The 27,997-nt window shown below is 44.4% G+C and overlaps 1 protein-coding gene across 2 annotated transcripts in view; it reads left to right on the top strand.

Annotated features, from left to right (window-relative positions):
• SSH1 (slingshot protein phosphatase 1) overlaps positions 1-27,997 on the top strand; it is a 95,404-nt gene that overhangs the window by 11,470 nt on the left and 55,937 nt on the right. For both annotated transcript variants that reach the window (XR_012487086.1, XM_074295772.1), the window contains exon 2: positions 3,587-3,624. Coding sequence is in view for 1 of the 2 variants with exons in the window: in XM_074295772.1 (XP_074151873.1) it covers positions 3,587-3,624 (38 nt within the window). In the remaining variant the exon portion in view is untranslated. The remainder of the gene's footprint in view (positions 1-3,586; positions 3,625-27,997) is intronic.

The following is a 27,997-nucleotide window of genomic DNA, read 5'->3' on the forward strand; positions in this document are numbered from 1 at the left end:
ATTAACAGTGAGAAGTCAAGAAGAATGAGAATTGAGAAAAGACTATTATTAGATTCGGCAATTAAAAGATCATTGGCAGCATTCCCCACTTGATAAATGGTTAAAGGATATGAACAGGCAGTTTTTAGAAGAAGAAATCAAAGCTGTTTATAATGATATGGAAAAATGTTTTAAATCACTATTGATTAAAGAAATGCAAATTAAAACAACTGGGAGATAATATCTCACCTAATAGATTTGCTAGCATGACCAAAAAAAAGGAAAATGACAGGAATTGATCCAGCCATTCTGGAGAACAATTTGGAACTGTGCCCAAAGGGCACGCTGATCATACCTTTTGACCCACCATTACCACTACTATGCTTGTATCCCAAAGAGGTCAAAGAAAAGAGGAAAATATTCATAGGAGCTTTTTTTATGGTCGCAAAGAATTGGAAATTGAGGGGATGGCCATCAACTGGAAATGGCTGGAAAAGTTGGGATATATGATTGTGGTGGACTAATCATGTGCCATAAGAAATGACAAACATAATAGTTTCAGAAAAAAAACTGGAAAAACTTATATTAACTGATGCAGAGTGAAATAAGCAGAACCAATAAAACGTACACAATAATTGAAATATTCTCATAATCAACTCTGAATGACTTAGATTTTTTTAGCTACAGTGATTCAGGGCAATTATTTATTAAAAATGCTATCCATCTCCAGAGAGAGAAATGATGGAGTCTGAGTACAGACTGAGGCTTTCTTTTTTTCTTTCTTCCTTTCTTTCTTTTTTTTTTTTTTTGGCCACATTGCTAATATGAAAATATATTTTGCATCATCTCATTTGTATGATTGATATCATGGAGGGGGAGAATTTGGAACTCAAAAGGAAAAGAATGTTAAAAATTAATAAATAATAAATGTGTTTGGTTTTTTTAAAAGAGAATTCATTGGCAACTTTGCAGAGAGTAGTTTCAGTTGAATGAAGCCAGACTGAAGAGAGTGAGAGGAAAGGAGACACTACATGTAGATGGCTTATCCAAGGAATTTAGCAATGAAAGAGAACAGAGATCTAGGACAAAGGCTCGTGGAATTAAAAGGATCAAGTTTGGACCTTTTGAGGCTGTAATCCAAGTTTGGCCATTGGACAAGGCCAGATTGAGTATAGGACACCACAGTAAGTGATTTGAGACTAGAAGTTGAGGTCCAATTGAATTATTTTGTCCAAGGCTTGACATTGGGAAGGGAGGAGATACAATCAGTGCCCATTCTGTCACTCTTCTATTGCTGATGTAATTGCCACTTCCCAGAAGGGCTTAAATCAAATCACATTTTGCTTATGGAGCAAAGTGTCATGAACAGTGGAAAATTCACTGGATTTAGAGTAAATGGGGTTTGAATACTAGTCCTATTAAAGAAAATCAAACATACTGCAGATAGATGGCATAGTTCTCCTAAGCCCGTAAGCTTCTTTTCTCCAGGTTAATTTCTCCAGTTACCCCAGCCACTTCCCCATGCTATCAGTCAATATGTCATCCGACCAGGTTGTAGGTCAGTGGGATCTCTAGTGCTGGACATCACACCCCCCTCTCCTGATGCATTTGGCAGTCAGATCCGATCCTTGGCTGCCATTGTGGACAGTTATTGAGTTTACAACTCTAACCTTCCCAGGTGATCTTCAGATGAATTTCTATGTTTCATTCAGACATAAGCAGAAGTAGGATGAGAGGAGGTCACATAACTGTGGCAGATGGAAGCTCCTTTCTCTTACAGACAGTGCCAAATAGGAAATGTTCACACGTTCCAGGAATTCATCTGCTGGGTTGTTTTGAGGGAAATGGTGCAATTTTAGAAATCATCAGGTCGTGGATTTAAAGTTGGAAATGACATTACAAGTAGTAGAGTCCCCGTGCCCTTTATTTTAAAAATGAGGAAGCTGAGACCCGGAGTTTAAATCGAGGGTTCTCAAACTACGTCTCGCTGTGGACGTTTATGCGGCCCACCAGGTTATGGCAAATGGGCTGAGGGGCAGAAACAAAGTGTGAGGTTTTGTTTTTACTCCAGTCCGGCCCTCCCACAGTCTGAGGGACAATGAACTGGCCCCCTATTTAAAAAGTTTGAGGACCACTGGGTTAAATGGATCATACAGCAGATAAGAGTCTGAGGTAGCATTTGAACTCAGACCTTCGCAGGCCTGGTGCTCTATGGCGCCTTCCAGCTGCCCCCAAGCCCAGCACCTGAGCAATATTCTTTGGCAATTACTCACAGGGTCAAAAGAGCAGTATTAGAATGAGAAATGAACAGCTCCTTAGAAGTAGGGGAGACATGATGGACTAGTGGCTCAGGGGCTACTTGCTAGGGGATTTGAAACTTGACTGATCGGCTACTAATCTCACTGATATCTGGGGGAGATAATTCCTCTTTCCACAGCAGTTTCCCTATTGTAAAGGACATTGTTGGACCGGGCTGTTGGGTCTTAAATCTGAGGGCCCTGAACTCTGGAACTGGGGGTGGGGAAGGTGAAGAGAAGATGGGAGTGCTTATTACAAGCATTATTGAGTACATCCATGGCCTGGCCCAACCATCAAGTGACTCATGGTTAGTGTAGACTGAGTAAATCATCGGTTTTATACAAACAAACAAAAACCACTTTCAAAGGAATAGAAACATTTTTAATAATATAGTTTTATTTTAAAGTTACTGAATTCTCAAAAAAAGGGGTTCTTGCATTTTTTGTTTAATAGTTCCTAAAATGATAATTACCGTCCTGGGGATAGAGGGGAGGGAGGAAGGTTTGAAACATCTGTATTGGTTGGAAACCTCTGGTCTGCACCGTGTCTCAGATCTCTCCCAGCCCTGACATCCCCTGTTCTAAGCCCTTTCCCAGCCCTGACATCCCCTGTTCTAAGGCCCCTCCCAGCTCTTCTGTGTTCTGAACACTCTTCTAGCCCTCAGTCTCCATGATTACAACACAAATTTCACAATTTACAAATGCAAAACCTGATTAAGCATCTGCTGTGCAGAACCCTTGATTTAGCCCTTGATAAGAGGGAAAGAGTTCAGATACAACGTGATACCTAAACTCTAGGAGATGACTTGCTTGGTAGGGAGACATAATAGAGAACATTATTCTGCAGCCCGACGTTGTAGCTAAGACGCCCTTGAGAGGGCCCAGGGCTCCGTGTTAGAGGAGGGCCTGTTAGTACAAAGCATGGAAGAGCCAAGAGAGGGTTCCCCCAGAATGTCAGCATGTAAGAAGAGGGAAAACTAGGAGAGGGCTAGAAAAGGGTGGGGGAAGGCCTTGAGTGTCAGGCAGAAGATTCTTACAGGAGACCTTAAAGGTCAGGGTTCAGGCCCTTCATTTCCTAGGGGAACCCCCTGACAGTATTCACACGCAGATCTTTCTGACCCCGAGTCCGGCCTTCCTGTCTCTGCAGAATTTTGCTGCCTCTCACCGGTGGTTCTCTGTAGCTAACCCCTGAGAGCTTTGTTCTGATCATTGGGGACCTGGGGCTAGCACCTGCACCCTGTGATGACCGTCTGTCTGTCTGTCTGTCTCTCTGTCTTTCTCTCACTCATTCTCTCTTTCTCTCTTTTCAGGAGGTCGGCAGCGATGAAGATCGAAAACTAAATCTCAGGTAAGTGGCGAAATGGCACTATTCTCCCCATCCCTTGCTCCTGCCTTCCGTGTGTCCGCAGTCTCAGGACTTCCGGGGTGTCCGTACTCACTTTCCAGGTTCCTTCTTCATATGAAAATCCCTTAAAATAGCCGTCCGATTTCCCGGCTCCTCACCTTTTCCTGGATTTGGGAGAACCCAGCTCTACCTGCCTTGTAAAATCAAAAGAGAAAACAGCAAATTGTCGTTTTTGCTTAACACACACAAATATATTTTCTTTTGGGCAGTAGATCTGCCTTGTGGTTCCAGCGTTTCTTTTCTTTTTTTCTTTTTTTTTTTTTTTTTAATCAATCATCTTTATTGATAAAATTTTACAGTACACATTCCAAAAACACATTTCAAGCTTCTGGATTACAAAAATAATGCATGTGATGAAAACTTATGACACAAAATGAAACTCTGCAAAACTCTAAAATTAAATCTCAAAAAACACAAAATATGACAGTCAAGAGGAGATAAATTAAATCACAACTTTAGGTACAAAAATACTCATCAAGCATTTTTTTTTTTTTAATAGCTTCCTCAAGATTGCCACAGTGTTTATTTTCTAAAGGTCTCAAGCTTTGTTATGATCGGTGTCCTGGGAACCAGAGAGGGGTAGAGAGGCCGTGTGGTGCAGGGCTGGAAAGAGGTCCTCTATTTCCTCCCTGGGCCTCAGTTTCTTAAACTGTGAAGTGAGGGAGCTCGCTGACCTCCCAGACTCCTTCTGCCTCAGAAGCTCTCCTCCTTCCTGTGTTCAAGTGAAATTGCAAATCATTCCCAGATTTCTGGGTCTCTCTTTCCCCATCTGTAAAATGTGAGAGCTGGACAAGGTGATCTCCAAACAAATCAGTCAACAATAAGTAATGTTAGCTGCACCTTTATGTCTGGCTAATGGTGTTTGTCCTTCAGGAAGGGATGCCATGACAGGCAAGTGAATTGGATTTAAGTGAGAGAGGACTGTGCCAGGTTACCTGCCCCCTTTTTCCCTCCAGAGCCACCTGGGGCCAGTGGCCAGATTGAGATCAGAAAGATTGGAGATGGTCCCAAATGTAAGGGGAAGAAAGGATTGGACTAACTGACCCCCCAAATCCAGAGCAGCTGATGACACAGACAGAGTGTCTAAACTCGGGAAGATTCATCTTCAAGACATCAAGATGGAACTTCCTGAGTTAAAATCCACCTTCGGACACTTCCTAACTGTGTGTCCCTAGGCAAGTCACTTCACCCTGTGTACCTCAGTTTTCTCATCTGTAAAATGAGCTGGAGAAGGAAATGGCAAACCATCATCTCCAGTATCTCTGTCAAAAAAAACCCCAAGTGTGGGGCAGCTTGGTGGATAGAGCACCAGCCCTGAAGTCAGGAGGACCCGAGTTCAAATCTGCTCTCAGACACTTAACACTTTTTAGCTGTGTGACCCTGGGCGAGTTATTTAACCCCAATTGCCTCAGCAAAAAAAAAAAAAAAAGGAAAAAAAACCCCATCTAAGTCTAGAATCCTATAATATTGAGAAGAAAAGAAGAAAATAAGCATTTATGTAGTGCCTACTGTGTCTCAGGCACTGTGCTCAGTATTTTTCATAAATATTATCTCAATGTATAAATATGTATTCCTATATTGGACTTAATGTATAGTTTTACCATGTTTAACATATATTGGACTACTGCCATCTAGGGGAGGGAGTGGGTGGAAGAGGGGAAAATTGAAACAGAAGATTTTGCAAGGCTCAGTGTTGAAAAATTACCCATGAGGGGCAGCTAGGTGGCGCAGTGGATAGAGCACCAGCCTTGAATTCAGGAGGACCCGAATTCAAATCTGGTCTCAGACACTTAACACTTCCTAACTGTGTGACCCTGGGCAAGTCACTTAACCCCAGCCTCCAAAAAAAAAAGAAAAATTACCCATGCATATGTCTTGTAAATAAAAAGCTTCAACCCCCCCCCAAAAAAAAAAAAAAAAATCTCATTTGGGCCTCACAACAGCCCTTCAAAGTAGGAGCTATCATAATGCCCATTTTATAGTTGGGGAAACTGAGGCAAATCTGAGGCCAGATTTGAGCTCAGATTTTCTTAACAGTCTGTCCACTGCACTGCCCAACAGCCTGAGACTGCAATGTTGATATTCTGTGGTCTCCTGCTGGGAGGATCCCATCAGAAGCAGCCTCCGGTGTCATTAGTAGAGTCATTGACAGAACAGCTCAGCTAGAATATGGACTGGCCTATAGTTCTCTAAATCTAAAACCTGCATTTCTACACACAGAATGAAGGCAGTGAGGGCTCTGAGGGTGGTGGTGCAGAGAAGGGAGCCGTGTGCACTCATGGGGTCAAGGCAGGCGGTCCGTGTGTGAGAACACGTATGGGAGTGTACACGTGTGTGCTGTATGAGTATGTGGGTGCACACGTGTGTGTGTGCATTCAGGAGTGGGGGAAAACCATCTTCGTCATCCACTTTGCATGGAAACTGTCTCTGAGTGCCCTGAATAGGGAGGGAGACATAGGACGTCCTTCAAGTCTGTTTTCCTGTGGGGGGGCTCTGCATTTCTCAGGGCAAGAGGCCCAGCCCAGGGATTGTCCCCCCTTTGCTCCCCCAGTGGCACCAGGATGGTGCTGGAATGGAAGTTTCTGGGACGCTGAGCTTTCCAAGGGAGGGCAGCAATGGACCGCAGTCAAGCTGGCTGGAGGAACTTCCTGGATGACTTAGTCTATGGGAATGAGGGTGGAGGGTGGAGCAGAGAACAGCAGAAAGCTGTTTGGGAATCTCCTGAGCTTTCCAGAGGAAGAGAAATTGGGAATGAGGACTTCAGTTAAGAATGTGGATTCTTCAGCCTAAGTTGACTTATTCTCTGTGTGAGGGAGGAGTCTCAGTTTCTTCATTTGTAAAGCGAGGAGAGGGACTGGCTCTATGGCTTCTAAAACCCTCCTCTTCCCGACATTCTCTGTTCTAAGCCCCCTCCCAGCTCTGACATCCCCTGTTCCAGGCCCCCTCCCAGCCCTGATATCCCCTGTTCTAAACCCCCTCCCAGCCCTGACATCCCCTGTTCCAAGCCCCCTCCCAGTCCTGACATCCCCTGTTCCAGGCCCCCTCCCAGCCCTGACATCCCCTGTTCTAAACCCCCTCCCAGCCCTGACATCCCCTGTTCTAAACCCCCTCCCAGCCCTGACATTCCCTGTTCCAGGCCCCCTCCCAGCCCTGACATCCCCTGTTCTAAACCCCCTCCCAGCCCTGACATTCCCTGTTCCAGGCCCCCTCCCAGCCCTGACATTCCCTGAGCTAAGGCCCTTCCGAGCCCTGACATTCTGGGTTCTAAGGCCCTTTCCTGTCCTCCCAGCTCTGACATTCTCTGCCCTAACCCTTCTAGAGTCGAGCCTTGGCGTCTCCCCTTAATGGCCCCAGCAGTTCACCAGAGATTGGACCCCTCAGTTGCCCCTCTTTGTCATACCCCAGAGACATCTTTGTCCCATCACAAATCCCTAGAACTGGGGAGCTGGAGAGGAGCTCGGCCGCCATCTTGACCAACCCATCCGCTAAAGGCCTCCTCATGATTTCAGAGCATTAATTTTTTTGCTTTGAAATGACCTCTGAGCAGGAGCCCTCCCAGCCAACACATGGGATCCTACCGACCATGTGAGGATTCCTGCCCGCCCAGCGTCCACCTCTGGCCCTGACGTCTTTCTAACTGAGCTTTACTTCCAAATTCCTACAATAAACCTTTTATTTATCAATCTAAAAAAAAAAAAAAAAAAGAAATGACCTCTCTTCACTAACAAGTTTGATCTAAAACAGAAGAAATGGCAATCAGTTCTAATTTCACAGATGAAATGATGGTGGCTGTTCTCAGAACTTAAAACTTAGAGCTAGAAATCCCCTCATTTTTCAGAAAGGGAAACTGAGACTTGGAAGGGGAGCACTCTCCCTCCCTCAGCTCTGCAAACAAAGGGCGTCTGGACCATCCCCTCACAACCTTCCTCCTTGGGCATCCCACATTCCTAGAGCAAGGCCACTTATTCCCTGTGACTTTGAACACATTACTTAAGCTTTCTAGGTCTTGGGCTCTTCATGATGGAAAATACTAGGGAAGAAACAATTGAGGTCCTAGACTTGGGTTCTAGCCTAGACCCTTGAATGACATTGGCCAAGTCATTTCATGAACGAATGGAAATTGAGACAAAAGGGCGAAGGGACCTGCCCAGGATCACTGAGCTACTAAGTGTCTGGGTCTGGATTTGAACTCAGGACTGAGTCTTCCCGCCTCCAGCCCGGCCTTCTGTGTATTATGCTTCCCCCTAGCTACTCTTCCTGATCGCACCTTCAGGACATCTTCATTCTGGCTCCCGCCATCTTGTCTTCCCACTGAGTGGTCACCTTCCATTTACATGTTGTGTGTGTATATAATGTACAAAGTTATTCACATGTTGCCTCTCCCATTAAAAGGTGCCCTTGAAAGGCAAAGGACCCTGATTTCATGTCTGGAGTATTCCAGGCTCTCAGTCCGGAACTTGGTATACAGAATGTGCTTAATCATTGCACGTTGGCCACCATCCTTCCTTTAAGATGGTCTATACTGAGGTCTTGACCTGCCTCCTGAGTAACAAGTAAAGGAACATTTAATGAAACCCCCAGTCTAGTAGAATTATCTAGATTATTTAGAATTATTTTTTCTGGTGGAAAAATTTAGAGTTTTGGGAGTTTCTTCAATCAAGGAGCCTCTCAGCCCCAACATCACCTGAGTGCTGGTGAGCAAAATACTTCTCTGCTTCTTCCTTCTCCTCCCTCCCTCCTCGTTCCCCCTCGCCCCTTCCTTCTTTGTGTTGCTACCTGCTCCTGAATTACCTTCTAAGAGATTGGCAACCATATTGCCTGCAGGTGTCGGGGAGCAGATGGTCCTGCTTCCTCCTGCTTCCTTCCCATCAGGGGAGCATCAGGATTCGCTGGGAAATGTTGTTCTGATTTAATCTGGACGCCGGGAAATCCAGTCAGCTGAGGGGCCCTGGAGGATGGTCCCTGACTGGGCCCAGCCCTTCCAGGAGAAGGTGAACTTAGGAGGAGAAAACGCTGGGCGGCGCTCATTCCAACATTCCCCCTTTTTTGTGTCATGAAACTTTGAGTTCTTCAAAGGAGTTGGGAACCTAGATTTAAACTAGAAGAGACTTTCTAGGCCATCTATTTATTTAACAGATAAAGACCCCAAGATCCAGAAGGATAAATGATTTAAGATTATGAGTTATAGGGAGCAGCTGGGTGGTGCAGTGGGTAGAACATCAGGCCTGAAGTCAGGAGGACCTGAGTTCAAATTTGACCTCAGATACTTAAAACTAACTAGCTGTGTGACCCTGGGCAAGTCACTTAACCCCAATTGCCTGGGGGGGAAAAGATTATGAGTTATAATTGGACTGGACCTCAAGAACCATCGAAATGAAGCCTCTTGCTAATTTACTGAGGTCCAGGGCACAGAGAGGCAAGTCGCCCAAGACCTGGTCTTGAAATCAGTTGAAAATTAATTTGATTCCCGGTGACCCTGAACAAGTCAGTTTCCTCATCTATCAAATGGGGATGATCATAGAACCTATTTCACCTGGTTGCTATGATACTCATGTGGAAAGTATTTTTGGAAACATTCAAGCATTAGTATTATTTTAATTATTAATCATTAAAATGATTTAAAGCATTATTACTATCGTAATCACACAAAGAATAAATAGTAGGGCTGATCGATATCTGAAGTCGGATCCTGTGAACTGTGCGACTTGTCCTTTCTTTCCACTGTTTTTGCACAGATTTTAAGGATTCAGTCAGTCTAACTGGGAATCGTTCTCATTTATAGCATCTAGTGTTAAAAGAACAGTAGTCAGGTGGGGATTTCCAGCGAGTTTCCTCCCTACTCCTACTCCCTCCCCTCAAACCCTGTTCCTCTGGCTCCTGAATGATCACGAGGTCTGGGGTGATGTTATAAAGTTCCAACTGACTCCTAAGGAGCTGATGTTCTTAGGAACACGGTTAACCATCTGTGTTTCCAATTCTAAGGTTACAAGATCCTTTTTTCTTGTATTTTGTCTTTTCCAGGCTTCCAACATTCTATAATCCAAGAGACTGCTTCTTGGAATTCAAGACCTCGGGTCTTTGATCCTTAGGTTCTAGGGACCATAGTTCTAGATCCCAAGAGTCTTTCTGTGATTCCAAAATTCATAAGTTTATTTCTTAGATTTATTTCTAAAGCTAGAGGTTCTACATTTTGGAATAAAACAAAATTCAAAGGCCCTGATGTTTATTTCTCAGATTCTAGGTATCTAGAATTTTAGATTCCAGGATTCTGTGTTTGCAAGATTTAAAGAATCTGAATCCTTGTGAAGTTTTTAAAAATAGTTCTAGATTATGGAGATGGGGATCTTGCTAAAATTTTTGGTTCTGAGATTTTGTCTTTTGAAGATTCTAGGGTGGTGAGTTTGTTTTTTTTTTGGGGGGGGACATCAACAATTCTAAGCTGGAGGAATATCTAATAAGTTAGATTCTGGGATCCTAAGATGGTGAGGTTTTTTGATATAGCAAAGGTTCTAGATTGTATACTCCTAAAGTCTAGCTCTGGGATTCTATACTTCTAGGATTCAAGGTGAAAAGTTTTTTGTGTCAATGGTTCTAGGTTAGATCCTGCTAAAATTCTAAGCTGAGATTCTGTTCTTTCAAGATTCAGGTGGTGAGAGGGTTTGTTTTTTTTTTTTTGTTTTTTTTTTATGTATGTGTGTATGTCTCTGTGTCAATTCTAGATTGTAGGATTTAATAATTTAGAGTGTAGGATTCCAAGATAGGGTGTGTGTGTGTGTGTGTGTAAGGTTCTAAAATGCTAAAATTCTAGGTTGTAAGATTCTGTTCTTTTAGGATTCTAGAGTGGTCAGTTTTGGGTTGGTTTTTTTTTTGGGGGGGGGGAGTATTAACAATTTTAGTTTGGAGCAATATCTAAAAATTTAGATTCTGGGATCCTAAAATGGGAAAGGGTTTTATGTTGAAGATTCTAGATTAGATCCCGCTAAAATTCTAGGTTGAGATTCTGTCTTTTTAGGATTCTAGGGTGGTGAGAGGATTTGTTTGTTGTAGGTTTTTGGGTTTTGGTATGTGTGTCAACAATTCTAGATTGGGGGACTATCTCAAAATTTAAATTCTGGGATTAAGATAGATATTTATGTATGTGTGTGTGTGTGTGTGTGTGTGTGTGTGTGTAAGGTTCTAAAATTCTAGATTGTGGGTTTCTGTAACTTCTGGGGTTCTAAAATGATAAGGGTTTTGGTATTAAGGTACCCATCATTCTAGATTCCAGGATTCCATATTTCTTGGATTCCAAAGCACCAACCTTTTCTAGATTCTTCTCATTGTTCAGTTGTTCAGCCATGTTTGACTCTATGTGTTCACCTTTGATTTTCTTGGCAAAGATACTTGGAGTGGTATTTGCTTCTCCAGCTCATTTTATAGGTGGGGAAATTGAGGTAAACAGTGAAGTGTTGTGTAGTGGATAGAGCACCAGCCCTAAAATCAGGAGGACCTGAGTTCAAATTTGACCTCAGACACTTCCTGGCTGTGTGTCAGGGGCCACATAGTAAGTATCTGAGGCTGGATTTGAACTCAGGTTTTCCTGTCTCCAGGCTTGATGCTCTATCTGTTGCACCACCTAGCTGTCTCCAATTCTAGATTCTAGGATCCTTCATTTCTTTCGTTCCCAGACACTAGGATGATCTAGAACCTAGTATTCTGAAGTCTTAAGTCTTTGTTTCTAAGGTTATAACCTGTTTGGGAGGAGGAAGGGAAAGGGAGGAGATTAGGATTCGAGATTCTAATATTTCTAAGACATTAAGATTTCTAAACTCTTAAGATCCCATGTTTCTGAGCTATATAAAATTCTAAATTCTTGGCTTCTAAGACTTGAGGGTTTTATGGAATAAAGAATTGGAGATTGCATGAACCTGTTCTCTGCTGGTTGGTTGGGATTTTTCTTTTTCTTTTATTTAATATGTAATATAATATTGTGTGAGATGATATAATATATATATGTGTGTGTGTAAATATACATGTACATATAGTTAACTTGATTTAAAATTAGAAGACTCCAAGGACCTGCCCATCCTTTTCCAGATGTTCTTAGGAGTCTCTTTGCCTTCTGGGTAGCAGCCTTATTTCCATGATGCTCAACTCTATAATTTGGGGGAATGAGATACGTGTGATTGGGGGATCTTCTTGTTAGATACCACTTTTTACTTTAAAACTAGTCTCTAATCCTGGCAGTTTTTGGCAGGGTAGAGGATTTGAATAAAACTGCCTTTGTCAGTGTGGCTCGGTTAAAGGGAAAATAAAAGGAATCCCCAAATTCAGCAAGTTCTCTGACCAGCAAGCTCTTCCCCTTCCCCTTGTGGCTGAGGACAGAGAAGAAACGTGGGTAAAAAGTTAATTTTTAAGTTGACCTCGTTGGAATTTAAACCCATTCTAAGAGTCAGCTTGAAATCCAGTGTTTGTGAGTGGAGAAAAGCCCTGTCTGAAGCCCTGCAGGAGTTACCCAATTGCCCTCGTGCTCAGAAACTGGCTAGAATGTACTGTGCCCATGGACGGAGAGAAAGTTTGTGTGTTTGCTTCCATGTTCACATCTGTGGTGGGGAGAAGAGATAAGTTTTTCTTTTTCTTTTCTTTTTTTTTTTTTCCCTGAGGCTGGGGTTAAGTGACTTGTCCAGGGTCACACAACCAGGAAGTGTTAAGTGTCTGAGATCAAATTTGAACTCAGGTCCTCCTGAATTCAGGGCTGGTGCTCTATCCACTTTGCCACCTAGCTGCCCCCCCAGTTTTTCAACACTCTTTATATCCACGATCACATGAGTGAGATCACTTATAATAAGAGCAGGGGAGAAATCCTGGGGCTAAGGAAGGGAAGATTTATTAAGCATCTACTAGATACTAGGTTCTGGCTGAGCACTTTGTAAATATTATCTCATCTAATCCTCACATCCCTCAAGGTGAATGCTGTTATTATCCCCATTTTACAGATGAGGAAATTGAGGTCCAGAGATAGTAAATGACATGGGAACATAGGACAATAGGAGCTGGAAAGACCCTCAGAGACTGAGTCTAATTTCCCCTCATTTTATAGGAAAGCAAATAGAAAAACTCTAGGAGCTGAAGGGATTCAAGGTCATATAAGATAATATAAGTAGCAGTCAGGATTTGAACTTTGAACAGAATTTCAGAATGAACAGAACAGGATTTGAGTCCTTTGTATCCCAGTGTTCTTTCTGTTCTGTGTGTGCGTGTGTGTGTATATGCTATTATCCATCCCTCCCTTCTCTTGCTATTCCTGCTCTGCTAGAACTTATGCTCATACACACATGTACACAGTAGACTTTGAGCTCCTTCTTTGTTTTTTTGTTTATTTTGAAGGTAATCAGAGTTAAGTGACTTGCCCAGTGTCACACAGCCAGTGTCTGAGGTCAGGTCCTCCTGATTTCAAGGCCAGCACTCTATCCACTGTACCACCTTGCTGCCCCTTGTCTTTGTATTTTTCCACCCAATACCACTTGGTGCAAGGGATAAGCTGGAACTTCTTCTCTTGAAGTTCTAGGTTCAAATCCTACCTGTGACACTAACCAAACTGTATGATTCTGGCCAAGTCACTTCCCACTGTTAAATATCTCCTATTTGTAGGAGACATTTTCTTTTTTCTTTTTTTTTTAGGTTTTTGACAGGTTTACACCTTTTAAAAAATTATTATTAATAGTACAACGTAATCTCAGACAGTGATCTTTAAATTACAGTGAAATTGTAATCTTTGAAACTGGATAAGAAACTCCTATCCCAAACGCAGCATTGATCAATTTTGGAAATATTATCGATAATTATCAGAAGATCACAAAGGTAACTGGATTTCTGGCTTAAGTCCCAAAGATGTAAAATAATCCGCTGATTCTCTCCCCATCCCTCAGCACATACAACATAGTATAAGTACATCACAAATCAAATATTTATCTTTTCTAAAAAAAGGGACATTTGGGAAGCCCTAAATATGTATTTTTGTAACTCTAAGACACCATATAAGGCTTAGCTGTTGTTATCACTGTTAGGCAAAAAGCACTTTGTAAGTACGGTTTTGATTGGATCAAGATTGGATCAGAACTGAAGCTTTTCTTGACATGGAGCCCAAATGGATCTCTTTGCCCTTCTACTCATTGTTCCTCATTCTTAGCTCAGATACTGGGAGATTTAGATTCAAAATCTCTCTGTTTATTATTTATTATTTTATTGTTATTATTATTTATTAGCTGTGTGATCCAAAGCAAGATACTTCTTTTCTGCCTCAGTTTTCTCAGCTGTAAAATGGGGATAATGATGATGGAATCTGATCCAGAATTATTCAGTATTGGAGTCCAGAGGATTTTTGTAAGGATCAAACAAGGTCATATTTGGGAAGCACTTGGCGGACCTTAAAGGCAGCGCATGAACACTTGTTCCTCATCCTTATTTCCCATGACATCCCTTTCACTTCCTCTTCCCTTCCCCCGGCTACATCTCCCCATCTGGGGCACATTCTTGGGGCTCTGAGCCACTCCCCCCTTTCCGTATCCCAAGTCCTGCTATCTCCGGGCTGAGCATCGGAGTTGAGAGAACAGAGCCTGTCCCTGGGAAATATCACAGTGTGTTTACATTTTTTTTAAAAGCAGGACTATTTTTGGAACGGTTTCTGGGTTCGGGTGGCTGGTTTTTGTTGGGTTTTGAAGGGCTCCTGTTGTCTGATCAGAGTGTGTCGGGAGTGAATATGTTCTGTTCTATGAATAATTAATCCAGACTGGCAGCCGCAGCAGCCACCCGAAAGGCAGCTCGAACGAAGCCAGACCCGGCCCTTGACCCTTCCTCACTGGCCGGTTCTGGAGGCCGCCTCTGGCCGATGCCTTCAGCCCCTCACGACCCCTGCTCGGCAGAAGAGACTGATCCCTTCAGAAGGCCTAGCTTAGACACGATGGCCGTTGCGAGTGTCCTTCTAACTAGCTTTGTGACCCTGTCACTTCCATGACCTCATCCCTAAAATGAAGAGGCCGTGAGATAAGACAGAAGGACTGACCATGAGCCGATTCCTGGCACAAAGTGAGCCCTCCTTACATTGGTCTGACTACATCCTTCTCAGCCTCAGTTTTCTCATCTGTAAAATGAGTGAGAGGAGCTTGGGACACTGTGAGCCCTGAGATTTCTTCTGGCTCCAGATCTGTGATCATGTGGCCTCCAGGACCCTAGGCGTGACCCGAGAGAATTATCACAGTCTAGCCCTGCTCTAGGGGGAGTTCAGTGGTTAGAACTTTGGGCCTGGAGTCAAATCTTACCTCTGACTTAGACACACAAATTCTCTTCTTACTAACTTTTCAGTCCAGACAAGTCCCTTAATCTCTGTTTGCTTCATTTCCCCACTCCTCAGTTAACTTATCTGTAAAAAAAAAAAAAAGAGGGGGGTTAGTCTCCAAAAGTCCTTCCAACTATGAAATTGTAGAGATGCTAGGGCCTGGGTGCAAGTTATACCCTCTACTTTATTTATTGTATGCCTTTGGATAAATTAAATACCTTCACCTCTCTGAATCTTAATTCTCCCATCTGTAAAATGGGGACATAAAGCCCTTAAAGGGGGTGCTAAAAGTGTAAGGGGGTTGTAAACTATTTAGGGCTGGGGGGGCATGTACACACTGTTGCTTTCTGGCTTTTTTACTCATTCATCCAACAAAGGTATCCTTCATGGGGCGCTTGAAGGCAGTGTAGGGCAGTGAGAACAGAGCTCGAGTCAGGACATTCCTGTTACTTCTTGGGTGATCTTGAACAAAAGGTTTTCCCCTCCTTAGGCCTCAGTTTTCTAATCTGTTAAATGAAGTGCCAATCAACAGGGAATGTCAGAGCTGAGAGACACACTTCCATACTCTAAGCTCAAAGAGTTATAAAGCTCTAAGGGTTATAAAGTTTTTCTTGACATCAAGCCTAAATCTTCCTCCTTGCAGCTTTCTCCCACCATCCCTTGGTCTGTCCTTTGGAACCCCTCAAAAAAAAACCCACAAGCATTTATTAATCACCTTCTGTATACCTGGCTTTGTACTAAGCACTGAGCATATGAGAACAAAGAATGAAATTCTCCCCACTTCAGTGAAGCCATGAGATGGAGAAGCCCTTGTCACTGCATCTTGTGTGGGGCATAAGAAGCCTGGAAAAGGAGGAGGGGGCCAGGTTTTGAAGGAGATCTGGGAATTGTTCTCCATGGGAGCTGATGAGTTGCCCAAGGGGGAGGGTGCAGAGGAAGAAGAGAAGAGAGCCTGGGAGCAGGGGGAAAAGAGAAGAGAGCCCAGGGGAGTAGAAGGAAAAGAGAAGAGAACCTGAGGGAACAGAGGGAGAAGAGAGCCTAGGGGAGTAGAAGGAAAAGGCCCAGTGGAGCCCAGGGAGGTCACAAAGGGGACGGAGAAGAGTGGACCAGGAAGGAGGAGAACTAGGAAAGAGCAATGCCCAGGAGGAAATGGTGATGGGCAGCGGCCAATCAGCAGAGAACTCGAGAAGGGTGAGAACTGAGAAAAGACCATCAGATTTGGCCATTAAGTGATCCTTGTTCCTTTGCAGAGAACAGTCTCAGTCAATTAAGTTGGAAGCCAGATTTCAAGGAAGGAAGAAGAAAGAGTTCATGGGCTATAAATGAAGGTGACAGGTGTAGACAACTTTTTGATCGGAAAGTAATTTACTAAAAGCACTTTTGTTTAAACACCAAGCCAATCTTTTGTTTTCCGATAAGGTTCGGCATCATTATTTTAACATGACAAAAATGATTCCAGGAGATACATTGATGGATGGTGGATGGTCCGACACTTCTGAAAGACCCAGCCTCCCTCCTCAACTAGATCACATTCCCCAGGTTCAGCCAATCTTGGATTTAATTCACTGATGCTCTACTTATTGCCCAGTCACCTTGGAGGGGAGCTTCTGCTCCTGATTGGCCCCTGAAATCTGTATGACTGGGATCACATGAAGCTCCCGCGTTATAAAGTGAGCTAGTATCCATAATAAAATGACTGTGCTATATTTGCAATTGAATACATTGGAAGTGGTGGGGATTGACTGTTCCCCTTCAGAGCATTTTCCATGATAGCGCCTGGTAGACGGCTTTTGCACGCAATCTAACACGATCCAGAACTCGACGGGCTGGTGGGGGATCTTGAAGGGTTTATTTTAATGGACGAGAGAGAGGACTCGGTAGTGGATCAGCCGACTGAAGATCAGTAGGAAGGAGGTGACCGGTGGTTCCTGACCGGCTGGTTGGCGCCCTGCTGGGGCTCCTGGGGGATGATTCTCACGCCAGTCTCTTACTTTTCTCTCCACTTTTACAAAGCACTTCCTACCCAGCTCAAACATGATTGCAGATTTGGGGAAACTGAGGACCGCAGAGGCGATGTTTATTGCTTAACAAGAACTTGAACTCAGGACGTCCGCCTGGGGGCTGCTAGGTAGTACAGTGGGTTGGAGTCAAGAAGACCTGAGTTAAAATCCAGCCTCAAATGATCACTAGCAGTGTGGCCCTGAGCAAGTCACTTAATTTCCCTCTACCTCAGTTTTCTCATCTGTAAAATGGGGATAATAAGAGTACCAACTTCCCAGAATTGTTGTGAGGATCAAATGAGATAATAAATGTGAAAGGCTTAGCCCAATGTCTGTTTCTACAGCAGGCACTGTACAAATGCTGGGGCCGCTAGGGGGCACCATAATGGATAGAGAGCACCTGGCCTGGAGTCAGGAAGCCTCATCTCCCTGAGTTCAAATCCAGCCTCAGACACATAGAAACTGTGTGACCCTGGACGGGTCATTTCACCCTGTTTGTCTCAGTTTCCTCACCTGTAACACAAGCTGAAGAAGGAAATGGCAAATCAGTCCAGTATCTCTGCCAAGAGAACCCCCAAATGGGGTCACAAAGAGTTGGGCATGAGTGTAATGACTGAACAACATATAAATATAATATAATATAAATGCTGGGCAGTTAGGTGGCGCAGTGGATAGAGCACCAGCCTTGAAGTCAGGAGGACCAGAGTTCAAATCTGGACTCAGACACTCAACACTTCCTAGCTGTGTGACCCTGGGCAAGTCACTTAACCCCAATTGCCTCAGCCCCCCCCCATATATCTATATCTATATAATATGAATGCTGTCTATGTTGTTCTGACTTATCAGTGTCCACGTGGTCTTGTGCTTCCCCCACACCAAGAAAATGGAAGCTGAAGGCACAGCCTGTTTTGTGTCTTTGTGTCTCCAACACTTGGTAAACAGAAGGTGCTTAATTAATTTTTGTCAAATGTTGTTTAATGAGTCCTCTGGTTTCCCTGTCCAGGCCTGTTCTCTGAGTGTCCATGGGACCACAGTTTGCCCAATCTAAAGTCATAGAAAGAACGATTTAGAGCCAGAAGCAGCAACAACAATAATAATAATAATTGCTGACATTTATGCAACATTGAGCTTTACATTTATGACAGTAATAATAAAGAAAAATCATAATAATAGTAATGGGAGCCACATGGCATTTACATAATGCTGAGCTTTGTGTATATTATCTGATTCTCACAAAAAACTTGTGAGGGAAGAGAGGAAACAAGCATTTATTAAGTACCTACTATGTGCCTGGTCAGTGCTGAGCTTTGTGTGTATTATCTGATTCTCACAAAAAACTTGTGAGGGAAGAGAGGAAACAAGCATTTATTAAGTACCTACTATGTGCCTGGTCAGTGCTGAGCTTTGTGTGTATTATCTGGTTCTCACAAAAAACTTGTGAGGGAAGAGAGGAAACAAGCATTTATTAAGTACCTACTATGTGCCTGGTTAGTGCTGAGCTTTGTGTGTATTATCTGATTCTCACAAAAAACTTGTGAGGGAAGAGAGGAAACAAGCATTTATTAAGTACCTACTATGTGCCTGGTCAGTGCTGAGCTTTGTGTGTATTATCTGGTTCTCACAAAAAACTTGTGAGGAAAGAGAGGAAACAAGCATTTATTAAGTACCTACTATGTGCCTGGTCAGTGCTAAGCTTTGTGTGTATTATCTGATTCTCACAAAAAACTTGTGAGGGAAGAGAGGAAACAAGCATTTATTAAGTACCTACTATGTGCCTGGTTAGTGCTGAGCTTTGTGTGTATTATCTGATTCTCACAAAAAACTTGTGAGGGAAGAGAGGAAACAAGCATTTATTAAGTACCTACTATGTGCCTGGTCAGTGCTGAGCTTTGTGTGTATTATCTGATTCTCACAAAAAACTTGTGAGGGAAGAGAGGAAACAAACTTTTATTAAGTACCTACTATGTGCTTGGTCCCATGCTAAGTGCTTTACAAATAATTAAGTCATTTGTTCTTTTCCACAATCTCAGAAGGTAGGTACTATAATTACCCCCATTTAACAGATGAAGAAACTAAGGCAAATAAGTGGAGTGAGTTGCCCAGGCTCACAGAACTGCTCAATCTCTGTGGTTGGCTTGGAACTCAGGTCTCTCTGACCAATGCTCTCTTTGTGGGTCAGTCTTGCTGCCTCTAAAATGAGGTAGGTATTTTTATGGACCGGTGAGATTCGTGGCTGGCCCAGCTTTAGCCTCCCTGACCCCTGTCAGAGGGTGACATTCGTTTAATCTAAATCCTTGGGCAGCGTCTTGCCCGAGTCCCCCAGGTTTTAAGTGACAGAGCCAGGATTTAAATGCAGATCCCGACTCCCGCGTCCCCCAGCCCCAAAGCCTTCTTCAGGCCTTTCGGTGACCCTCTGCTTCCCTTCCCCCTCTGTGTGAAGTCGAGGCCTCTGGCCGGCCCTCGCTGTGAATGTCCTGCAGTGTCTGAAATGTTTCTGGACATTCCTTTGGCCTGAGAACAGCCCACGCCTGAACGCCAAACAATACAGGCTAGCACGGCAAAAGCATTTGTCCTGCAGCCTGCCAGCATCTCCAGCTCATGACCCCCGCTTCCCCAAGCCAGATTCCCAGCTCCCTGGGACCCCCAGGCTTCCCACAGGCTCGTGGTTCTGCGGCCCTGCCAGCCGGGACGTTGGGAGCCGGAGGTTCCCGTGTTTCCGGGGTGCTTGAGGGTAGACTCAGCCACTCACTCAGGCTTTTTGTCCTTTGACCCCTGTATGGAAAGTGGGCAATTAGGGTTAAGTGACCTACCCACGGTCATACAACTAGAAAGTATCTAAGGTTGAATTTGAACTCGGATCCTTCTGACTCTGTACCACCCAGCTGCCCCTTTCTTTTGCAGCTAATATTGCAAACATTAATTAATTATTTAACTAATCAGTGTTGCTACATTAGGAGATCAGTTGAGCTGGTTCCCAAAGGGTCAAAGATGGCTAAAGGAGAAGGAAGGGGGGCCAGTTTGGGGGTTATGACTGGAGAGCTGGAGGAGTGGAGGTAAAAGAACTGTTAAGGGTCAGACAGCAAAGGGAAAGATGGGATCACATGATTATTATCATCCAAAGGAACTTCGGAGCTCATGAGTGTGGAAGTGGGTCCCTCGTGGGTGATAATGGGAAGGTCCAAGATCTGACCAGGTCCTTATGTGGTTGAAGTTCAGCGGGATAAATGGGGTGGCCACAGTAGGTAATGAGTTCCCCATTCCTGGTACTCGTTAAGCAAAGGTTTGACAGAAGGACCCTTGTTAGTGAGGAGATTGTTGTTTAGGCTTGGATTAGACTCACTAGTTCCCTAAGATTCCTTCCAGTTAATCAGTAAGTATTTATTAAGCACTTACTGTATGCCAGGATACTGTATGCTAAGTGGTAGGGATATAGAGAAAGGCAAAAGATAATCCTCACCCTCATGAGCTCAGCAGTAAGAGGGGAGACAGATATTTGTATCTTGGGTAGAGAAAAGCATTTACAAACTCTTCAATCAGTAAACATTTATTAAGTGTCTGTGTATGTATCAGGCACTGTGCTAAGCACTGAGATAAAAAGAAGCAAAGATAATTCCTCCTCTGGAGGAGCTTATCACCTAAAGGGGACAATGCAAAAACACACAAAAAGCGAGCTTTCGGCAGCTTATTAATAATAAATATATTTATTTATATTCCCAGTACTTAGCCCAGTGCCTGGTACATAGTAGGCACTTAATAAATGCTTATTGATTTGGTTTTTCTCATCTCATCTTTAAGTTCTCTTCTATCTTTGGATATGAAATGGATTCTCCTAAAATATGGCACCAATCACATCACCCTAACTCCTTAAAAATCTCCTTTTTTGCTCCTTGGTTCAAATACGAAACCTCCCACCTGGCACTCCTAGCTTGAGCCTTCCTCAGTCTAGCCCCCATCCTTCTTTCCCAAAATGCTCCTCTTCCCCCTCCCTCCCTTCTGGTCACACCGGCCTGCCCTGTTCCCTGTGGGCAACCTCCTGGAACAGCCTCCCTCTGGCTTCCTCCCAAGGCCAGGCCCAGCGCCCCCTTTTAGGAGCTGAGACCCCCCACTTGGCAGGCTCACCCCCAGATTACACGGCATTAGGTGTGGCTGAGTTGCCCTTCCCAGGTGGAACATAAATAAGTTTATTTGAGGCTGTGGAGTATTTTATTGGGTTCTCCAGCTCGAAGAGAAGGCCTTTAAATATTTATCGGATTGAATTGAAGGAGACAAAGCCGCGTTTGAGCGTTCCCCAAGGGGCGATTTACTTCTTGGCTCAACTTTGCGCCTCCCTATGACATCACAGCCAAGCACCGTCCCCCGGAGTGCTCCTTCAGCACCTTTTCCCAGCATATTTTGGTAGGTGTTTGCTCATCTGTCATTGTCCCTCACAGCACCCCCCAAGGAGGGAGTCGTCCTTGGGATCCTTGGCAGAAGGATGGCATCCTTAGCTCTTTTGGCTCAAATTGGGCATCTGCGTGGTGCTGTGGGTAATAGTGGTGCCCAGGGCTGGAGGCAGGGAGACTCAACTTCCTGGGTTCAAATCCAGCCCTGGATTCTTCCTAGCTACTCGATCCTGGTCAAGTCATTTTACCCTGTCTGCCTCACTTTCCTCTTCTGTTAAATGAGCGGAGACGGAAATGGCAAATCCCTCCAGTGTCTCTGCCAAAAAAACCCAAATGGGGTTGTGGGGTGGTGAGCACAACTGAAAACAACTGAACAACAGAATATCAGAGCGGAAAGGATGCGAGAGACGATCTGACCAGCTGCCTGTTTCCTCTGTCCTTAAAAATGTGAGCACAGGTCTCAAATGCCTTTTCCTGCCTTAAAATTCTGTTAGAGATGGTGCAGTGGATAGAACACTGAATTTGGAGCCTGAAAGACTTTACTTTATTAGTTGTGTGATCCTGGAACACTCACTTAACCTGTAAAGTGGGGGGGAATATTCAAGTTTTTTGTGAGGATTGAGGATTACATCTGTAGAAGACTTTGCAAACCATAAGGCAAAATATACTTTTTAACTATTCTTATGTGCTACGGTTCCTCCTAGCCCTGAAATCCATTGTTCTAAGTTCCCTCCATCTCTGACCTTCCCTGTTCTAAGCCCCCTCCCAGCCCTGACATCCCCTGTTCTAAGTTCCCTCCATCTCTGACCTTCCCTGTTCTAAGGCCCCTCCCAGCCCTGACATCCCCTGTTCTAAGGCCTCTCCCAGCTCTGACATCCCCTGTTCTAAGGCCCCTCCCAGCCCTGACATCCCCTGTTCTAAGGCCCCTCCCAGCTCTGACATCCCCTGTTCTAAGGCCCCTCCCAGCTCTGACATCCCCTGTTCTAAGGCCCCTCCCAGCTCTGACATCCCCTGTTCTAAGGCCCCTCCCAGCTCTGACATCCCCTGTTCTAAGGCCCCTCCCAGCCCTAACATCCCCTGTTCTAAGCTCCCTCCCAGCCCTAACATCCCCTGTTCTAAGGCCCCTCCCAGCCCTGATATCCCCTGTTCTAAGGCCCCTCCCAGCCCTAACATCCCCTGTTCTAAGGCCCCTCCCAGCTCTGACATCCCCTGTTCTAAGGCCCCTCCCAGCTCTGACATCCCCTGTTCTAAGGCCCCTCCCAGCTCTGACATCCCCTGTTCTAAGGCCCCTCCCAGCTCTGACATCCCCTGTTCTAAGGCCCCTCCCAGCCCTAACATCCCCTGTTCTAAGCTCCCTCCCAGCCCTAACATTCCCTGTTCTAAGTCCCCTCCCAGCCCTAACATTCCCTGTTCTAAGTCCCCTCCCAGCTCTGACATCCCCTGTTCTAAGCCCCCTCCCAGCCCTGACATTCCCTGTTCTAAGCTCCCTCCCAGCCCTAACATTCCCTGTTCTAAGCCCCCTCCCAGCCCTGACATGCCCTGTTCTAAGTCCCCTCCCAGCCCTGACATCCCCTGTTCTAAGGCCCCTCCCGCAGCTCCAAATGTCTTCTTGGGCTCTCAGTCCTGCCCCATAAAAAGTGACGGAGGTAGCCCTTCCTGGCAGGGCCGGGCACCTGGCCTCTCTAATTGTCCCCTTGGCTGGAGGAGAACCTGAAGCCCCAGAGCTTTCTCTGGCTGAGAGGTTCTGTTTGCCTGAATCATCACTTTTCTTTGTTTGCTTTCCATAAATAATGGATGAGAATGTTGGGACAACTAGCTCTGTGATTAGTCTTTCTTCTGGCTTTTAATGACCCAGACTGTAATGGAGCTCAAGCTGCCACTGCTTGGAATGGCCTGGGAGGCACACCCCGGGCTGGGGGATGCCTCTGCCGCTCCCTCTCTAGGAGCTCCACGGGGGACACAGAGGGACACTAATGCTCCATTCCGCAGCCTTGCTTAATTACTACAGAATGTTCTGATTTTCTGAACCCACAGAGATACCTGGAGCTTCTGCTTGGAGAGTATTGTCATGATGTAGTAGTCAAAAAAGGAGCTGAATTGGAAGGAAGAAAGGGAAAGGAGGAAAGAAGAAAGAAAATTAAGGACAAAGAAAAGGAAGTGAAGGAAAGAAAAAGGAGTAAGGGAAAGGAAGAAGGAAGGAAGGAATGGAAGGGAGAAAGGAAAGGAAGGAAAAAGAGGGATGGGAAGGAAGGAAGTAAAGGAAGGATGGGAAGAAGAAAAGGAGGAGAAGGAAGGAAAGAAAAATAAGGAAGGAAGGAAAGAGGGATGGGAGAAAGGGAAGGAAAGGGAAGAAAGAAGAAAAAGAAGGAAGAAAAGGGAGGAAAGAAGAAAGACTATTATGTAAAGAATGAAACCTTTTCCCTTAAGAGACCATTGCTGAGGCTCTGGAATACAGTGGATAGAGTCGTCGGTTTGGAGTTAAGAAAACCTAAATTCTAATGTAAGCTCAGACACTTTCTTGCTGTTTGCCTGGTCAAGTCATTTCACCTTGGTTTGCCTCAGTTTCCCCATCTGTAAAATAGGGCTCCCCTCAGGGTTGTTAGCAGGCAGCACAGGGCCTGCTGCAAGTAAATGTCTAATGAATACTTGTTTCCCTTCTCCACTTAGCTGTGGTGGTATTGTGTATTCTGCTGACCTACTTTGCATAATGTGTTTGCACACTTAAAATCACTCAGATTTGCCATGATTGTTATTCCAGAACATAGAATGTTCCGTCTCCCATTTCTTCCATTTATTTCATACAAGTGGCTTAATAGATGAGGAAATTGATGCTCAGGGGCATTGATTTCTCCATTCAGCTTGGTTCAGTTCAGCCAACATGGAACCTAGAAAAAGTGCGATGGACTTTCCTGGTCTAATCCTCCAGTTTGAGCTTCTCATTTTCCAAAAAGGTTAAAGGTTAGAGTGCTAGAGGTCAGATGGAGAAACGGTTGGCTAAATCTGCATCCAGAGGAAGGACTGTGGGAACTGAGTGTGGATCACAACATGGTATTTTCACTTTTTTGTTGTCGTTCGCTTGCATTTTGTTTTCTTTCTTATTTTTTTTCCCTTTTTGATCTGATTTTTCTTGTGCAGCATGATAATTTGAAATAAAATTGCACATTTTTAACTTATATTGGATTACTTGCTATCCAAGGGAGGAGATGGAGATAAAGGAGAGGAAAAAAAATTTGGAACGCAAGAGTTCCTTTTGCAGGGGTGAATGTTGAAATCTATAGATTTTTTTTTGAAAATAAAAAGCTTTTTAAAAAAAGAAAAATCATGGCTGTGGCAGGAATAGAAGCCAGAGCTCATGACTTTCTGGGTCTTCTTTCCTAATTCTTCATCAAGAGCCGGCATGCTGACTCAGGCACATGCTCCTTGGGCATCTTGGTTGAAGTCCATTAGTCAGAGGCTGTCATATCCAAGCACAATGAGTAGGGGCCTTGGGCTTTGGTTTGAGGCTTTGGGCTTTTAGGTTGTTTGCCCTCAAAAGGGCGATTCATGGACAACTTCTTTGCTGTCTGTGAGTCATTTTGTGGGATGCTGAGCTAAAAAGCAGCCGCCCCACAAGGAGCTCGGCTCACTGTCAATCAGTCTCCCCGTTTTAGTTTCCTCTGCTATTGAATAAATATGATGGAAAAGCATTTTATAAATATTAAGGGCTTTAGAAATGCTAAGTGATCGACTCATTGGCAATGTAATGGGAATAGATTGTGATTTATAACACAGAACATCAGCTGTTCAAACTAGGACTCAGTCAACTTAGGTCTTAGAATGTTAGAAACAATCTCAGAATGTGGGATATCAAGACAAAGAACGTTAGACTGTCAAATATGAAAATGCAGCCCATTAGAGCAGAATTGGACCTTAGTCTGTAGAATAAACTCAGGCTGGAGTTCCATCCCCAGATGGACGGGATGTAGAACTTGAGATATTAGGTCATAGAATGTTAGAACCCAGGCTATCAAAGCTGGAAGGAATCTAAAACATAGGATGTTAGATCACAGAATGTTAGAACCCAAACAGTCAAAGCTGGAAGGAACCTTAGGACATAGATTTTTAGACCATAGATTGTATAATTAAATCCATTAGAATTGGATGGAACTTCAGGACCTTAGAACATAGAATGCTAGAACCCAAACTGTTAAAGCTGGAAGAAAATTTAGAACATGGACTATTAGACCATAGAATGTCACGATTCAATCTTTTGAAGTTATATGGGACCTTAGAATATGAAATTTTAGAACATAGAATAGTAGAACTTAGTCTGTCAAAGCTGGAAGGAACCATAGGACATTGATACTTTTAGACCATTGATTGTATAATTAAATCCATTAGAATTAGATGGGACTTTAGAACCTTAGAACATAGAATGCTAGAACCCAGACTGTTAAAGCTGGAAGACTTTCCATGAACTATTAGTCTATGGACATGGATTATTAGACTATAGAATGTCATAATTCAGTCTTTTTGGAGTTATATGGGACCTTAGAATGTGAAATCTTAGCACATAGAATAGTAGAAGCTAGACTGTCAAAGCTGGAAGGCATTTTAGAATATGGAATATGAGAGTCCAGACTGTCAAAAGTTTGAAGGTACCTTAGAGCAGAGAATCCTAGAACCCAGATTGTTAAAGCTGGAAGGGACTTTAGAACATAGATGTTAGAGCAGAGCACAAAGACTTGTTTGAACCAATTCGTAAAAGACCTGAGAATGTGAGAAAAAAAAACCAAAACAAAGAATGTTAGACCCTAACCATTCGACCTAGAAGTGACCACAGAACATAGGATGTTGGAACCCAAACCAATTGAATCTTAGAGCATGGAATACTAGAACCCAGGAACCTTAGAACATAGACTGTTGGACCATAAATGTCATAATTCAGTTTTGTTGGAGTGAATGGGACCTTAATTGGAAGGGACTTAGAGCAGAATGAAGGACAAAGGTTAGACTGAAAAACGTTAGAAACGAGATCATTGGAAGGAACCTTAGAACTCGGAAAGTTAGAACCCAGACCGTTGGAATTGGAAGGGACCTTTATTGATCAGTTTGCTCAAAGCTGTAGATGTGGTTGAGAGAAACCCTTTTTATCTAAAGGGGTCCAAATCGTGGGGGGATTTGCTCTTTCGAGCCCCAGCTGTTTTTCTACACTCCCCCCTCCTCAAGACCCACTGAGCTGCTTTTAAAGTCGACAACAAAAAAAAAAGTCTGTGGGAGGAAAGTGATGAGAGGACCTTCAGCTGCCTGCCCCTGCCTGAATGGCCTTCTTTCATCAGGAAATACCAAGACAAGTGCATTTTCAGTCCCAGATTACAGGCGAGCCATTTGCCTCTCGCTCGCTCGGGTCTCCAGACACGGGTCATCAGGCCCCTCCGGGGCCCCAATAACCGGGCCGAGCTGATTTTCTGCCCTGCTCTTGGGCCCTCTCGGGGGGTCGTTTCTGTTGGGGGCCCAGGGGGGAGGAGAGTCCACTCGCAAAAGATGTGAGCATGTGCGGCCCCCTCTGGGATGAGGCCCCGTTGAACCTGACCGACTTCTGCCTCTCTCTGCAGCCTACGTCGCACCCCCCACTGCCGGGGACCTTCCCCGGCCCCACCTGTACGTATGCGCCCCACCCCCTCAACCCTGCTTTCCTACTGGCCCTGGGCTTCCCGGAGGCCTGGAGCGCTCTTGCTGATGTCTGGAGGGGCTGGGGTTTGGGGTAGGATGGAGGACTGGGGTTTTTTTATAGCTTTCTGCCTAAACTTAAATTTTGTGTGTTTCTTCGAGAGTGATGGGGGCTTGGGAAGCTTCTCCCACTGGGACAAGTCGCTTATCTCCAGTTTGCCTCCATTTCCTTCTCTGTAAAAGGGGACAATGATAGCACCTATTCCCAGGGTGGTTGTGAAGATCAAAGAAGATTAACAATAATTGTAAGCTTTTAGCGCAGTCAGCTGTTATTATTATCATTGTGATTATTATTACATTCAAGAGGAGGACTATAAGTGACCAGGAGACTGTGTGGAGTGATGGAGAGCGCAGTGACTGCAATTGGAGGTCTCGAGTTCAAATCTCTGCTCTGCCATCGTCTTTGGTCCCTCATCAGCAAAATGTGGGAGCTGGGCTAGACAGTGTCCGGGCCTTCCAGCTCAGAGTTTCTGAGTTCAATGCTTGTTTTGAGCATTTATGGGGGCAGAACAAAATCTTTCTTGAGATAGGGGTGGGGGTGGGGAATAAAGAGACACAGAGAGACAGGAGAGAGAGAGAGAGAGAGAGAGAGACAGAGAGAGAGAGAGAGAGAGAGAGAGAGAGAGAGAGAGAGAGAGAGAGAGAGAGAGAGAGAGAGAGGGAGGGAGGGAGAGACAGAGAGAGAGAGAGAGAGAGAGAGAGAGAAAGAGAGAGAGAGAGAAAGAAAGAGAGAGAGAGGGAGGGAGGGAGAGAGCAGAGAGAGAGAGAGAGAGAGAGAGAGAGAGAGAGAGAGAGAGAAAGAAAGAGAGAGAGAAATAAGAGAGAGAGAGAGAGAGACAGAGACAGAGAGACAGAGAAACAGACAGGAGAGGGAGGAAGAGAGAGAGAGAGAAGGAGGGAAGGGAGGAGAG

Source organism: Sminthopsis crassicaudata, chromosome 1, assembly GCF_048593235.1.
Source record: "Sminthopsis crassicaudata isolate SCR6 chromosome 1, ASM4859323v1, whole genome shotgun sequence".
NCBI classification, from domain to species: Eukaryota; Metazoa; Chordata; class Mammalia; order Dasyuromorphia; family Dasyuridae; genus Sminthopsis; species Sminthopsis crassicaudata.